Source organism: Lolium perenne, chromosome 7 (genome assembly GCF_019359855.2).
Source record: "Lolium perenne isolate Kyuss_39 chromosome 7, Kyuss_2.0, whole genome shotgun sequence".
Classification (NCBI taxonomy): Eukaryota; Viridiplantae; Streptophyta; class Magnoliopsida; order Poales; family Poaceae; genus Lolium; species Lolium perenne.
This window is the reverse complement of record NC_067250.2, coordinates 228,325,267-228,340,715: the sequence shown is the minus strand read 5'-3', so window position 1 is coordinate 228,340,715 and position 15,449 is coordinate 228,325,267. Positions and strand designations below refer to the sequence as shown.

At 43.4% G+C, this 15,449-nt stretch overlaps 2 protein-coding genes across 2 annotated transcripts; one reads left to right on the top strand and one right to left on the bottom strand.

The window, feature by feature from the left end:
* Positions 1–294: 294 nt before the first annotated feature.
* Positions 295–7,421, top strand: LOC127313856 (uncharacterized). The gene is made up of 13 exons (XM_051344326.2): positions 295–489; positions 563–658; positions 736–816; positions 1,601–1,681; positions 1,776–1,995; positions 2,079–2,137; positions 4,504–4,553; positions 4,644–4,731; positions 4,826–5,068; positions 5,172–5,264; positions 5,973–6,077; positions 6,809–6,925; positions 7,134–7,421. Exons 1-13 carry the CDS (start codon positions 424–426, stop codon positions 7,197–7,199), a joined length of 1,365 nt encoding a protein of 454 aa, XP_051200286.1. The 5' UTR covers positions 295–423; the 3' UTR covers positions 7,200–7,421.
* Positions 7,422–13,096: 5,675 nt separating this feature from the next.
* Positions 13,097–15,073, bottom strand: LOC127313855 (large ribosomal subunit protein eL43z). The gene is made up of 5 exons (XM_051344325.2): positions 14,940–15,073; positions 14,122–14,161; positions 13,952–14,040; positions 13,409–13,491; positions 13,097–13,319 (listed from the first exon to the last, which is right to left on the bottom strand). The coding sequence occupies exons 1-5, from the start codon at positions 14,940–14,942 to the stop codon at positions 13,256–13,258; spliced, it is 279 nt and encodes a 92-aa protein (XP_051200285.1). The 5' UTR covers positions 14,943–15,073; the 3' UTR covers positions 13,097–13,255.
* Between the last annotated feature and the right edge of the window lie 376 nt (positions 15,074–15,449).

The window sequence follows — 15,449 nt, the reverse complement described above, 5'->3', positions numbered from 1 at the left end:
CCACCGAAGGTAGAACATGTAGCATCATCGGCGACTCGGACGGAAAACCTAGATTTGTTTTAGATTGGCATCGTCTCCTCTCCTCAGGTACCGGTTATTCATTTGGATGCAACAAAGAAAAAACCCTAGATCATACGCGCCCAATTCTTAAAAGGAGATGAAAAATGTTCGAAATATTGAAGCAAGAATCCAACCCATAGTAATTTCTGTAGCACACACTTCATCAAAAACAATCTCCAAGTTGGGCCCGAATTGTGAATTAACTTTTTTTTGGGATTACATTGTGCCTTAACTATTCAGAAAGCGAATCCGAAAACTCCCATCTTGGCACTGAGTACTGACTGCCGCCGGAAGGAGACGAACCCAGAACCCTCCCCGGCGAACTCTTTCGCCGCCGCCACCGCCACCGCCGCCGCCGGGGATATGGACTTCCAGGTTGTCGTCCTCGCCGGAGGCACTTCCGAGAAGCTCTCGCCCCTCGTCTCCAAGGTCCAGTCCCGAGCACGATGCCCCGCCCGTCACACCGATAACCCTAACTAATCCTCTTCGTCTCCTCGCGCAGGACGTCCCCAAGGCCCTCCTCCCCGTAGCTAACCGCCCGGCGATCTCCTACGTGCTCGATCTCCTCGAGTCCAGCGACCTCAAGAACATCATCGTGGTGAGCAAGCCACCGACTTCTTCAATTCCTTCCCAAGTTGGGCGCTATTCGCTGATGCGACCGTGTGTTTTCTGCAGGTCGTGGAGGGGCAAGAGGCGGCCCGCCTCGTCGGAGCGTGGATCTCTAGTGCATACTTGGACCGCCTCCTCCTCGTGGAGGTAAGTCTGAGGCCGATTTGGCGTTTGCCCGCTTCAAATACAACACTCTGGATGATGCTATTGTTGTTAGGATCATCTAATTCTCATCCCATTAGAAGCTTCTTGCTGCATTAGCTTGGCATGTAGTTTCGACTTGGTAGTGAATAGGCTAATGGTTGCCTCAATTATGCTTACTTCACAAGAACTTTGCTTGCTGATGAATGAAAGCATCTCTTGTTATAGCCAACTTTTGTGGATCAACTCTTTTTCATGTGTTGTTTAGTGGAGTTTCACTTCAGTGGGCTGTTTTGGCGGATAGTATGACATTAGAACAAGTTGTTAAAATCCTATAATTTTCAGTAACTTGAGCTGCTTGAGTTAAAGTTTATTTTCTATTAACTCTTTTAGGTGCATGTATGCTACATAGTGGTAATTCACTATATTTTTTTATCTAATATGGGATACTAGTTTCCAATCTTCTCCTTGCGTGGTATCCTGCATTTTACGGACCTGTAAACATCTTCCTATAGAATGAACGAGTTTCATATGAGTGGTCTATTAAACTAAAATAGCTTGTGTAAGAACCATAATTGGCATATTCTGTCTACGAATGTTGTAAAGTGCTAATCAAGTTGTTAAAATACTAGGATTTTCTGCTTTAGTTCATATCTGTTTTTTAATTAATTTTTCTTTAGGTGTGTGTTTTGTTTTATTTCTTGGCTTCTTTTAGCATTTGAATGAGGTAATATGTTGTAGGCGAAATATTCTCAGCTGTCTGGAGGTAACTCCTTTCTGTCTTGTGTAGGTAGTTGCAGTTACTGAGGACATTGGAACTGCTGGTGCATTGCGAGCTATATCAAAGAGGCTGGTCGCGAATGATGTTTTGGTAATGCCAGGGCTTTTCCACGTTTTCAGGAACGTAAAAGTATATGCGTGCTGGGAGTAATCAAGATGCTAATGCATTTGCCTTGTTTTAATAGGTGATTAGCGGTGACCTAGTAACCGATGTGCTTCCTGGAGCTGTTGCTGCTACCCATAGAAGAAATGGTGCAGCTGTTACTGCGTTACTGTGTTATGTTCCTGTTAGTGGTCCTTCAGATGCTGCTTCTTCAGGAGGGAAAGATAAGGCTAAAAAACCATCCCGATTGAACATAGTGGGGCTTGACATAACAAGGCAATTCTTGTTGCATATTGTATCAGGTTTGCTTATTTTATTGTTTTTTGCTTTAGTTAGGTAATAGCTGTCATTCAAAATCCTTATGCTTGTCAAATACTACTTGTAGGAACTGACGTTGAAAAGGATGTTCGAGTTTATAAGAGAAAAATACGAGCTGTAGGTCAGGTAATGTTGGCTTGTTTCCTAACCGCATTTTGTGTTTTCACTTTTCATTGCCACACCTTATGTTCTATAACACTATCACATGCCACGGAATACAAGCAGTCCATAATTAGTTTGGTGTGCAGTATACTTGTGTTTATTATATCTTTGTTTGAGTCCTACAAATAACTATGGGAGGTCATGCGGTATTTATAGTAATTGAAATATGGTAGTATTTGAAACTACATACCAGAATTACTAAATAAACCTATGATCAGTCTCAGTGATAACTTAACTATTTCAGTGTTCAGTAAATACCATATTTACCAAAATTAACATGAATGTGTGGAACAATATGACGATGAATTTTCAGTATGGAAGATCAAAGAAACAACTAACAAGTGGAAGGCTGGATGCCATGCTTGCTTAGAACATCGTGTTTCAAACCAGTGTTCTAAAATATGCTAGGCGCTAGGCATGATGGTGGCACCTAAGCTCAGGCATTTAGTTCTTCACATGCTTACAGGTTTAGAAGCTAGAAGGCTGGATGAATTAACCCATGCCACAGTAACTTGCTGTCAACCAATCTCACTTAATTTGGTGCAGGGTTTCAACGTGCCATACTGCTATAATTGAGAGTAATGTAAGAATAGTCAGAAGAACCTGGCAACAGATACTTCATACTTGCACTTCCAAATCTAAAATGTACTGGGATGGCAAATGGTGTTACATCATTTGACCAATCAAGTCAATCGTCTTCCTTATTTGAGGAAGACTGTCACTAAAATGGAGATGAACCTAATCACGCTGGGGTAGATAAATTATGTCAAAGAATCATATGGTATCAACATCCAGTAACTAAATCCCATGTTGCACAAACAAACCCCTTGACAAGCCGGCAGGACTCCACAGTAGTAAACATGATGGACTGCTCGAAGTGCTATGAACCTCCTAAACTTAAAACCACATGGGCTTATGGTCGCTGGCGATGCCATCTTCGTCTTGCATCGTGGACTAGAGATGGCGTGGCTGAGGGATAGAGGCAGATGTGCCACTTGCATATGGGCTGGAAGTGTTATCCGCATGATCGCTATGTGGTACTAGGTCATGCCTTTATGATCCGGAGGTGTACTGCATGTTGAATTGGAGCAGACTAACTTAGGTTGGGTGTTCCGCCCTTCAGCTTGTCTGATTTTCCATGGTGTATACATGAAATGCCCTATTGCACAACTGTTTTTCTCTACCGTACCGAGTCCCACATACCGATCAAACTAGCCAAACCAGTTACTTTCTGCTGTTTTTTTTCTGAGCAGTTATTCTACTTTCTGCTGTTTTTTTTTCTGAGCAGTTATTCTGTTTTTGGGTGCGTTTTCCTGGCTAGATATTACGATTGACAGCCACATAATAACTTTGTCATGCTAGACAGAACTGTCAGGATCTAGGTGTCTCCATTTTTACAGTTGCTCATGGTCGTGCTGTTCTAGCAAATGTACTTCACTAAAATTTTAGCAACTTGTGAATAAGTTTCAGGTCATTGATTTATGCTAGTCCACTGCGTTCAGAACCATTTAAAACTACTGAGGCATTTACACAGGACGCAGGGGTGGACCTAGGCAAAAAGTTCAGTGGGGCAATTCAGATGAGCGTTTTTTAAAACTTTTTTCCTTAAAGTATAATACAATTACACCTAAACTTTAAAAATTGAGTGGGGGCCATTGCCCCCACTCAGCTGTACTTGAGTCTGCCCCTGACAGGACAATACATCATCTGTACATAATATGAGTAAATTTTGTTGCCTTTTTACATTGAAAGAAGATAAATTATACTGTTTCCTCGGCAGGATATTACTATGCACTGTGGAGTGAAATTTGGACAGTTTATATCTATGTGCTGGAATGAGTGAGTGATTAATAATTGTTTGTTGAAAATGTGGACCAAATAAATATTTTATGTGTTTCTTGTGGTGAATATTTTGCACACTACAAGAGGTGAACCAATTGACTGAAGTAAGGCAGGGAAATTTTCTGAGGACATGAGCTAAATAGGCACTCTTTCCTTCTTGGGATGAGAGCTACTCCTTGCAAGCTTACGAGCTTGATTTTTCTCTGCATATAATGGCTGTAATTTTGTTGCAAATTCAGATTTGTTGAAAATTTGTGGCATAACTTGCAACGATAATACGTCCAATGAGTTAGGAGATGTTATTTTTGTGGCATTTTAAGAACAGTTGCAGTTTGTTGGTGGCCATCATGTTTTTAGTGATAACCGAAGCTCTTAATTTTATTCCTAGCATTATTTGATTTAACATAATTATAGAAATCTCAAAAGTATTGAGCTCTGATGTTTATATACTGATGAATTTAACATATACCCTGCCTTTCTTTTGCCAGATGGAAATTCGAAGTGACCTGATGGATGCCCATCTTTATGCCTTCAATAGGTTGGCCTATTTTGTCTTAAACTTGTTTTATCTCATGTCTTTATAAGCACTCTCACTCAGCAATCTCTTGATATATACTGCTGGTCACAGGACAACATTGCAGGATGTACTGGAAAAGAAAGAAACATACCGTAGCATTAGACTTGAAGTCCTCCCATACTTAGTGAGGAGCCAGTTGGTAAGCTCGTGCTTACTGCATAATGATTTTCCGAAGCACTGTTTTCTTCTGAGATTGTCCTAGGCGCTATTTAACTGTTCCCAAATTTGTATAGAGATCAGCTCCATCAGGAGGTGAAGGAACAATAGTTGATGAAACTGGGAATGTTATAGTTCCGCCCAACAGTAATTTACAGTGCTTGTCACAACATCGTGCAATTGCACCATCTGCTTTCAAGCAAGATTTACTATCAAGTTCAGGTGGTGAGACACATAGGTGTTGTGTCTATATTGCTGGTAAAAACAAGTACTGCCACCGTTTGAACTCCATTCAGGCGTACTGTGATATTAACCGAGATGTAAGGATCCAACACAACCATCCATTTCGTTTTTTTTTTTGTATTGTTTTAGTGTTGGGTATTGCTTGAAAGTTACGCTAATCACAAATTCACAATATCACAGGTTATAGGGGAAGCTAGTCCTCTCTCTGGTTATTCCTTCTCTTCACATAATAACATCATCCACCCATCCTGTGTGCTTGGATCGAAGACTACAGTGAGTCTAATTTCATACTTATTCATTACAAGCATCTACGGCTGGTTGCCTGCAAATACCTTAAATGAATGAATGCTAAAAATGCAATATTGGATGCAAGTAGAGATGTCTTATATATGAGCATTTGATGAGTTAGATCAAAGATAGCATAGTGTATTGGTCAATCTGAAGGCTCAAATAAGTGGTCTATGGTATTAATGTTATGACAGTACTCAAATTTAAGCCTTGCTATTTTACCTCAGTTACATAATACACTTTCTTGTTTATTTGTAATACATAAGAACCAAGGAAACAATATAGGTCATGACAATATGCCACATTATCCTACAACATTCCAGAAAAAAACGTGTTTGTGTACTTTTGGTTTGTGTTCTTATATGCATATACTCCCTAATTATATTGATTGTAGTAACATCTTATATTATGGGATGGAGAGAGTATAATTTACCTATTTTCCCTTACAAGACTGGATCCTTAGAATTATCTGTTATCTTAATCTATTTCATAAGTTCAAACCCACTTGATTCCATATTTATGGTGGATGATGTTGGCTGTGGTATTGATAAACACATGTTAATACTGCTTATATTATGAGTATGTTTTGTGAATTTTTTTATGGTAGATTAGTTGCAACTACTGCATATTCTAACCCCCCCCCCTCCCCTCCTCTGTTTTGGCTCATCTCCCTTGTGCCTTATGGTTTGTTAGGTCGGGCCACAATGCATGCTTGCTGAGGGTTCACAGTTAGGTGACAAATGTAGTGTCAAGCGATCTGTGATAGGCCGTCATTGTCGACTCGGTTCGAATGTGAAGGTAAAAAGCAATATTTTATTTTTCCTAGCTGGTTTCTTGTAATTTTTTTTTACTGAAATGATGCTTGTGTACCTTAATAGCATTCTGCTTGCTGGTACTGCAATTGTGTGTGTACCTTAATAGCATTCTGCTTGCTGGTACTGCAATTGTGTAAATGTGAAGGTCCTGTGTTGCCTTCTTGTTTGACTATAATGTCTTTAAAATTTGATTGGAGATGAAACAGGACCATTATTTAGTGATTTTTACAGTTAAGTCGTGAAATTGCCCAATCGAGTGTATTAAGTTCAGTGTGACAATTTATGTAATAAAATACAATTTAAACCAGCCTGTTTAGCCTTAATCCTTTGCTCAAATAGAGCCTGTCGTGCAGAGGAACAAGTACTTCATCCATAATTTTGTTGAGTTGCATTCTGTTTTTGTTGAGTTCTTACTGAATGGCTTGTGGGATTTATTTTATAAGTTCTTTCTTGGATGTTGCTAAGATCTAGTTGGCCATATCTAGTTTATTTCTGGCACCTCATCATGTTGCCCTTACTACATCCTGCTGATACATCATTGTAAAGTTAGCATCCAACCTAGCTGAATTCTGCAAGCTGGCACCTTTCTGTACCATGGTTACATTATTGCAAACCTTTTCTCTTTGACAACCATTCTTGCAAAGCTAGCGTGCCATTTTACCGCAAAAGTGAGTTCTGTTTTACGAAACTATTTATTTCCATATGTTGTCACAGATTGTCAATTCTGTTGTCATGAACCATGTGGTTATTGAAGATGGCTGTCACATTCAAGGTTCTGTTGTATGTAATAATGTGCAACTTCAAGAGCGTGCTGTTTTGAAAGATTGCCAGGTATGTGTTTTCTTCTGACCAATTTGTACTCTAGTAATTGAACTTGAGGGAGAAGAACTTCAGTTATGTTGAATATTGTCACATCAACTGATGCTGTTAGTTGTTGTAACGAAATAAAAATGAATTAAATTTACATTTAACCATTGTAACAGTAAGTCCACTTTGAAATAATTTATTGTATGATGCTGTATTTGTGAAATAATTTCAGGTTGGAGCTGGTTATACTGTGACCACTGGTAGTGATCACAAAGCAGAATCTCTAGCAAGAAAGTAGAGAGGGCGTTTTGATAGTTTTGCGGTGGGCTTTTAGAAATGTTTGTGTGCATACCAGATGCACCCCTATGAGTAAAGAAAGGGGATACAGTTCGGCTTTCAGAATTTTTGCAATTACTCGTTTAAGATATGATAGCACAATTTTGGTTCCGGTGTAACATTCTGAAAATTTTGCGTGCTCTGAATTTGAACTGCAGTTAGTGAGACAGTTTCTTCGCGTGAATCCTTTTCTCTTAGATGGATTCATGGCGCGTTTTGAATCAGTGGATTACTTTCTTACTAGTAGTATTAATCATTCCACCTCCTGTTTGCAGTTAGATTTTTTTTTAGAGCAACCACATATTTCATCAATAGAAAATCAAATCATGTTACATGAACATACAAATGTGGAAACTAAAAGACAGACCAAATAAGCACCATTGCCAACGAAGCTGTGAGTCGATGAATGGGCCCGCTGCAAGCAGTAAGAGTATCTCCAACAGAGGTGCCAAATCAACCATGTGCTAAAATAGTTGCTAATTTGCTGAAGCGGCGAGCTTAAATTGGACGCGCAACAAAAAATTTACCGCCTACGGGAAAAGGCAGCGAGCGCTTTCTTCTGGGCCGGGCGTGGTGAGCAAGTAATCTATAAAACCTCCAACCACATGACATTTCTTCTAGAAGGCATCCTTCCCAAACAATTGACCACATGTTTTATTTCGCAACAGTGTGCATTTTGCAGGCTCAACGGAAAGATCTTGAATCGTGGTAGTAGAATACATGGTGGAGTAGGAGTAGAGTACAAACCGGTCTACATGATTGTTGAAGCGATGTATTACAACTCTGCTCCGATAAATATTGCAGAGTTCGAATAGAGTAGGATGCTCAAGATCCGATCTCATATCTCCAAACAAGAAACCACGCGGTCGTGCAAGCAAACCGACTACATATGTGTGTCCGCATCGCACGACACGAGGCAGAGCTCTCCCATATAAGCACCATTGTCAACGAAGCTGTGAGTCGATGAATGGGCCCGCTGCAAGCAGTAAGAGCATCTCCAACAGAGGTGCCAAATCAACCGTGTGCTAAAATAATTGCTAATTTGTTGAAGCGGCGAGCTAAAATTGGACGCGCAACAAAAAAATTACCGAAACGGTAAGCTAAAATTGGACGCCGCGCTTTTTTCTGGGCCCGACACGGTGAGCACGTAATCTATAAAACCTCCAACCACATGACATTTCAGCGCGCCTTTCCCCTCCCCTACCGCTTCCGCTACCGTCGTGACGCCATTTCGTGCTCAGGGTACCGTGGCGTCCGTGAGCGCTCCAACGGAACCTTCTACGCGGAGATCCGGGCCGGCGATGAGCGCATCGGCCTCGGCATGTTCGAGACCGCGCACGAGGCGCGTGCGACGCCATGGGTTGGCGGATCTGGTGCCCGCGGCAGTCTATGAACTTTCGTGACGTTTGGACGCGCTAGTAGGCCGAGGACCTCGCGCCGCCGCCATGCCTCGTCACGCAGGAGGAGCAACGCCGTCATCTCATCGCCGAGCGGGACGAGCGCATGGCTCGAGTGGGCGCCCGCTTCCCCGAGGACGTCCTCGCTGAGAAGAAACACTTCGCCACACACAAGGCGGCGCAGAAGGAAGGAGGACCGCCTCTTCCAGAGGGCCGACAAGGCGGTGAGGCGCGCTTGCATCGAGGCGCAGATGGAAGGTCCGCACACCATCTCCGACAGCGATGCCCGTTGGGCCCATCAGTTCTCGTTGACACCGGTGTCAACCACGACGCCAGACTCGTCCGATGTCTAGTTGTTAGATAAGGTTTATTTTTATCTGCACTAGTTTTAAAAATATGAGCTATCTCTATTTTCTGTTCTATCTAAACTAGTTTTATCCTATTTTCTAGATCTTATTTTGTGATATTTCTTTGCAAAATCGTGTTTGTGGCACTGCATTTTAGTGCGCCTGCTAGGGATGATTTGAGCTATTTTGGCTCACGACTTTTTAGCACTTCTGGTGGAGGAGAAACCGGCGCTGCATGCTATATGAGGATGCATCGCGCTGCAAAGCTGTTTTAGCGCGCCGCTTTATAGTGCCTCTGTTGGAGATGCTCTAAGGCACATGTTGCTGTGCACGTCAACCGGGGGACGTTCCTATGTTTTCTTGGGCCAAGATCCACCACATCCTGTCGGTGAAGTCGGGGAATAATGCCAGATCCATCACCTGCGGACCAACATCCTCGCTCCCGATCATCCACCTCGCCCCGATCCCTAGATAATGTCGAACGCTGGCGACACATCGAGAAACAAATCTGGCAAGATCTGAAGAATGGCGAGAAGACCTAGCTACCGATCTGAAGGCCGTGAAGATCGTCGCCGGTGTAGGAGTGGAGTTGAGACAAAAAATTATTCGCCTGAGCGCCGCTCCCACCACCCCAACAACGCACCATAGCAGACAAAACTCTAACCCTAACTATAGAACCGAGGAACGAGGCCCCCCTCCCTCCTACCGCCGGAGCGGCAAGTGGAGGGAGAGGGGACCAACGCTCTCACTGCTGGAGATTGGAGGGAATTTTCGCCGCCGCCTGTCGCCTGGGAGAGGACGAGGCGAAAACGGTTCACCGCCATCTGTTTGCAGTTCGATTTGGTGATGGGTCTTGCTCTTTATTTCTGTTCCCTTAAATGACAGAATCGTGTCTGATCGAACTAGCCTTAAAGTATAATTCATTTGTTAAGAAAATGCTTTGACAAGCAATTTACTGTTAAAATATGTTTATTGTGATTTAAAAAACCATATTTATTTAGTGCTTTTGAACCATGAATCTTATGACATACTCCACAAATGACGGTAGCGGGGTGTGTGAACATCTTGTCTAGTGCTTCATCAATGATCTCTTTCAAACCCAGCAGGTCCTAAATCTCCATCACTCCGGTACACTTAAATAAGCCGTGCATGTTATCCTTGCCACTAGCATTACAAGAAGGTAGGCACACTCTAGTTTCGATTAGTAGAAATACACCTTCCCTAAAATTTTAATAGAGTTAAGACATTCTTTTATGAATGGAGGAAATACTTTTTTTAAAGATAACTATTGCCAATAGACATGTGGCTTCTTGAGAAGAGTGATATTGTTGATGTTGTACTGTCTCTCTTGCCTGAGTTTGGCCAGCATGTGGTTCCTACTTGTGATGTGCGCGGAGTCATCGCCAGAGAGGTTTGCGATATTTTAGCCATCTTGATTGTTGCCTACCCTGAATTCACACCCTATTGTCATGGCTTATCTTTGTCGGCATGATATTAGAGTGTCTGAAGTGTTCGTTCACTTTGCTTTATAGTCTCTTGTGTTGGCTATAGTTCGTGTGGCTCTGTTAGGCTTGAGTGTGGGTTTGTGTGGATGTGCTGCTTGTGTAGGTTGGCCAGATTTTTGCTCGGTTTTCTCATAAAAACGGCGGATTCACTGCTTAATTAATAATTAATGAATGAGGTAAATCTCTTTTATCTCGATTTTTTTTAATGCCAATAGACTAGAAAAACGAAAAGTAGATTGTGCTTGACCTGTCGTGTGCATTTTGCAGGCTCGACGTGACGATCTTGAATCGTGGTAGAATACATGGACGAGTAGAGTACAAACCGGTCTACATAATTGTTGAAGCGATGTTGTATTACAACTCTGCTCCGATAAATATTGCAGAGTTTGAATAGAGTACGATGCTCAAGATCCGATCTCATATCTTTCCAAACAAGAAACCACGCGGTCGTGCAAGCAAACCGACTACATATGTGTGTCCGCATCGCACGACGAGGCAGAGCTCTCCCATATAAGTATAACCATCACATCGCCCTCGGTGCTCGGACGTCGTCGGCAACATGAAGCGTCCTCGCATCCATCCAGCGGCAGAAGCGCGTCACCGGGAAGCCATGGACGGCCTCGGCGTGCACGACGCCTCCTGGGCGCTCGCCAAGCACGTGGGGCCGTCCGACGTCCATCCGGGCCATCGCCGGCTGCTGCTCATGGATACGACGGTGCTGGGCGGACCCATCCCGGAGCTCTTCCCGGAGCTGGCGGAGCTCGGCCACGCCAAGATCCCGGTCACGCTCCTCAACGCCGGCGGCGTCGAGGAGGCGGCCCACATCCATTACCGCCCTTCCAGCCGGACGTACCGGATCATTGGCTCCGGGTGGCTCCGGTTCGCGGAGGCGAGCGGCATTTCGGCGGGCCACCGCATCGATCTCTACACGTGCTGGAGAGACGACGGCGGTGACGGCGAGCGCTGCCTATTTTTCTTCAGAAGGCTGTCGCGGCGGCGCTAGTCCACAGCGGACGTTGCTTGCTTAAGGCCTAATTCATGTTCATATATTTCTTCAGAACGGAGTACATGTCCTGCTCTACCTTGCTTACCGCCACCCATCCTCGGAAACTAGACCGGTTTCAATTTGTAGGATGGAGTTTCATACCGATCTTGTCAAGTTCTTACAATATTACTTCCAACTTTTTAGCAAAATGTCACCTGACAAAAATTGAAAAACCTACCATACCCTTTGAAGAAACCATATTTTGATAGTGCATTATATATTTTTAATTATAAATGCTGATACTTTATTGTATATATGGTCTATAATACTAAGTTCTTACTGTATTTATATGGAATGGAGGGATGTCTGTTTTGGAACTTTGAATTTCCTGCAAGAGTTCGATCAACACTTATGATTTTCTAGATCTTATTTGAAAATTTAGTAATTTTGAATCAAAATACAAAATTTGATGCTAAAATACATGTTTTGTCATTTTAAATCAAACGCAAAAAGTATGGGTTTTCCGCATAGCTATACAAAAGGACATAGATTGTCGATATGTACATGCGATTTTTTTCCGCATAACTATACAAAAGGATGCGTCGTTGAGCATGTCAACATACGATTCCGGCACATCATCAAGGGTGGGACTTTTGTCGAGCACCTTATGCGTGACCGCGGATGCCTCACCCATCGCCCCCGGGGAAAGCTGTCAAGGATGCCATCTTGGCGGCTAGCTTCTTGACGATGGTCTTCTTCGCTACCGATTTCTTCTGCGGCTTGCTGGCTGACTTCTTCTGCCGCTTGGTCGCACCGAGAGTGAGAGCGGGAGCACGTGCTGCCCCAGCCGCTTGCGCTTGCCGTTAGGGAGGGGAGCTTCCTGGGCGGTGTCGACCACGAGCTCCTTGGCGGCTGGTGCGGCGGCTCGAGATACAGGAGCGGTGGGCAGGGTCGATACACGTGGCGTGACCTGGTCAGCGACCACCAGCGGGTTGGGGGCATCCATCACGATGTGAGCGCCGCGTCGAGGCTGGAGAGAGTGGGGTGGCAGGATCGACCGTGGCTGGTGCGGCAGAATCGGGAAGGGCCAACACGGGGAGTGGGGATAGGATTCACACTCGTGCAATGGGTACTTGGGGCGGCACGGAACTAGATGGTCTGGAAAATGACAAGTGACAACGCTGGACCCAACACAGGTTTTCTGATGCTGAATTAACTTTCAGGAGCAGAGCAGCACAACCAATTTTCGAAACTGACTGCACAAAGTATAGTTCAGATATATAGTTCATAGTCTAAATAATCCGAAAAACAAAGACATAAAACATCTATCAGTTTAAGGGCAGGTGAGTGGAAGCTGATTAATTGTTCAAGATGCAGGAGAAATAGGCAGCTAGCTAAGCAGACTAAACCAGAGATTCGTTGTTTGTTCATTAGGCAGTCAGGGAAAATTCATTGATTGAGTGGAGAATGCTAAGAAACCCAAATAGATCTATGTATCAAAAAAAAAGGACATGGACAACCAAACTAAGGGTTTAGCACAGCAGGGCCTGATGTTGCTCCCGCTATTCCATGACGGTAATTCAATCCCTAATCATCAAGCTAGCACGTCAGAGGATAGATAATGATGAAATCAGGCAACACAAGAGTGGTGGAATAGCATAACAGGTCATCCATAAGACCAAGTACAAAGTTATCCCCGGCTAAACAGCCAATATAAGTAGATGAAATCTCGTCTAAACTGCAAAACCCCAGGTGGCCCTTAGTACAAAACAAGAGTAGCAAAATTAAGCTTCAGTCTGCTCCCTCAAGCGACGGATTGTGCTCCTGACGGTGACAGCGCTGGCGGTGCTGCATATACATATTGCGTCATCAGCAACATAGATTGGGCGACCAAAGGGGTAAAATTTCAAAGGATAAGAGAGCTGATGATAACATACTTCATGGTGTAAGCACCACCAGCCTTCACCTTCCCGCAGTCCTTGCATCCCCAGATTCCAACTGCTTTCCTCTTCACGGCAAACTGGTAAGAATTACAGCGAGGAAGAATTAAGATAGGATTATTCAGATACATAAAATTGACATGTTTATAGCATCCGAAAATAAAAACTATATAGAGTAACTAATAGACAGAAAAAGGTAAGCTAAAACAAGCTCAATGTTGCAACATATAGCTCACAATACAACATTCAAAGTAGATTAGCACGATCGAACTGCTATGATCGTACTACTATGATCAGCAAGATCGTACTACTAAGATGTATCTTCGACATAGACTTGAGAACATTAACAGAAAGGCACAGACAAAATTAATGCTGCCATAGGAGGAAAAGGCTCAAAAAGACAACTACATGGTATGAGATAAACATCAACAAACATTAGGAATCTTGGCCACCATTGGTTGGTGTATTGTATAGTTATAATCCATAAACTGGTAGTAGTCTGGCACGAATGCTAACCAGGCAGGGTGAGAGCTGACATACCTTGCCACAGAACTCACAGAAGTACTTGGAGTGCTGAGACACCTCCATCTTCTTGATCTGCTTACGCAAACTGGCACCATACCTAGTACCTGTAAAATCATGAGGGTTATTTCAAGAAACTGACAAATGAGTGAATTAATGAAATTACCAAACTTCTAAATTGTATATACCATATTTGCCAACAATTCCAGCCTTCTTGGTGCGCTTTGTCTGGGAAGAAATGGCAAATGCAACAACTTAGGCAGCCGCTTACTAAAACTGACCAATCTGAAGTAAGTTGCGGTGGTTCCACAACTCAAAGTACTCATTTATATGATATATAACTTGCCGTGGCTGCACAACTAAAACTACTAACATGTATATGATATAACTTCCCGTGGTTGCACAACTCAAACTACTAACATTTCACACTAGAAGGTAGGGCAGGTTTGTATCAGCAACATAGAAGGTTCCAGCACGAAAGTCAATAATGCTCAAACATGCCAGAACGATTCCAGTCTCAGAACTTCAGTGAAATTACGATGACAACTAATAACATTCTGAAACTAAGAACATTCAACTAAATCCTCCCAATCCCACTCTAGAACTTCGATACAAAACGCAGGCAAAACTAGCACTAGCTTTTATATGCAAACAACAAAAGATCCATAATATATAAGCCAATAACATATTGCGAGATCGGTTAACCATCCTAAACCTGCAATTTATAACCGAACCCGAACTGAAGAAGATAATCGGGCGGAAAACAAAGCCGACCACGGTTAACACAAATGGACCAAAAAATAATCGAGAGTGCTCTACTTGACATGGCAGATAACCTAGCTGCGGTGAACTCGTGGGAACAAACACTAACAAGAATCGATAACCAGGAATCCTCAGAAAAGAATAGTTCAGACAATGTGCCGCAGATCTACGCGTTCAATCAGCCAAGGGCACAACTTTTAGGGCGAGTGGACGAATGGAGGAGAGAAGGTTAGGAGCAGCGTACCATCTCGGCGACGGGTAGGAGGCGAGCAGCAGCTGCGGCGGCGGAATCCGGGCGACGGGGGCGAGCTGCGGCGGCAAGGAGAGGGAATGGCGAGAGGGAGCGTTATATATGGGGTCCTAGGGTTTTGAGGTAGCGCGTGGGCTGTTGTACTTGGGCCGGTCCACTTACCGAGATTGCAGCTACAAACAGAACATGACGCGCCACCTGACCCAAGAAAATCTGCTCAAGATAAAAAAATCCGGCCCAAGAAAGAAGCCCATATTGGGCCATTTCTGAAGCCATGGTATGGGTGTCTTTTCGACACCCTACCCTATGAGCACCTCCGAGGGACTGAGCCGGCATATCTTGAGGTTGACGAAGTCACCACTGGCGCCTCGCTGTTGACGGGCACATCACCTACCACTGAAAGCATAGCGCCGGTTAAATCCTGGAATAAATCCTACCCATCGACGAGATGGTATCTTTTTCTCTTTCTGTTTGGCTTTTCTTTAGTACTTATATTCAAATCTA

Coding starts and splice junctions, on each gene's coding strand:
- LOC127313855 (XM_051344325.2), bottom strand. Junction 13,492..13,951: donor TCTGTGAGTTCTGTGGCAAG/GTATGTCAGCTC, acceptor AATTCTTACCAG/TTTGCCGTGAAGAGGAAAGC. Junction 13,320..13,408: donor GGTGGTGCTTACACCATGAA/GTATGTTATCAT, acceptor ATGTATATGCAG/CACCGCCAGCGCTGTCACCG.
- LOC127313856 (XM_051344326.2), top strand. CDS start 424: ATGGACTTCCAGGTTGTCGTCCTCGCCGGAGGCACTTCCGAGAAGCTC. Junction 1,682..1,775: donor TGGTCGCGAATGATGTTTTG/GTAATGCCAGGG, acceptor TTGTTTTAATAG/GTGATTAGCGGTGACCTAGT. Junction 6,926..7,133: donor CTGTTTTGAAAGATTGCCAG/GTATGTGTTTTC, acceptor AAATAATTTCAG/GTTGGAGCTGGTTATACTGT.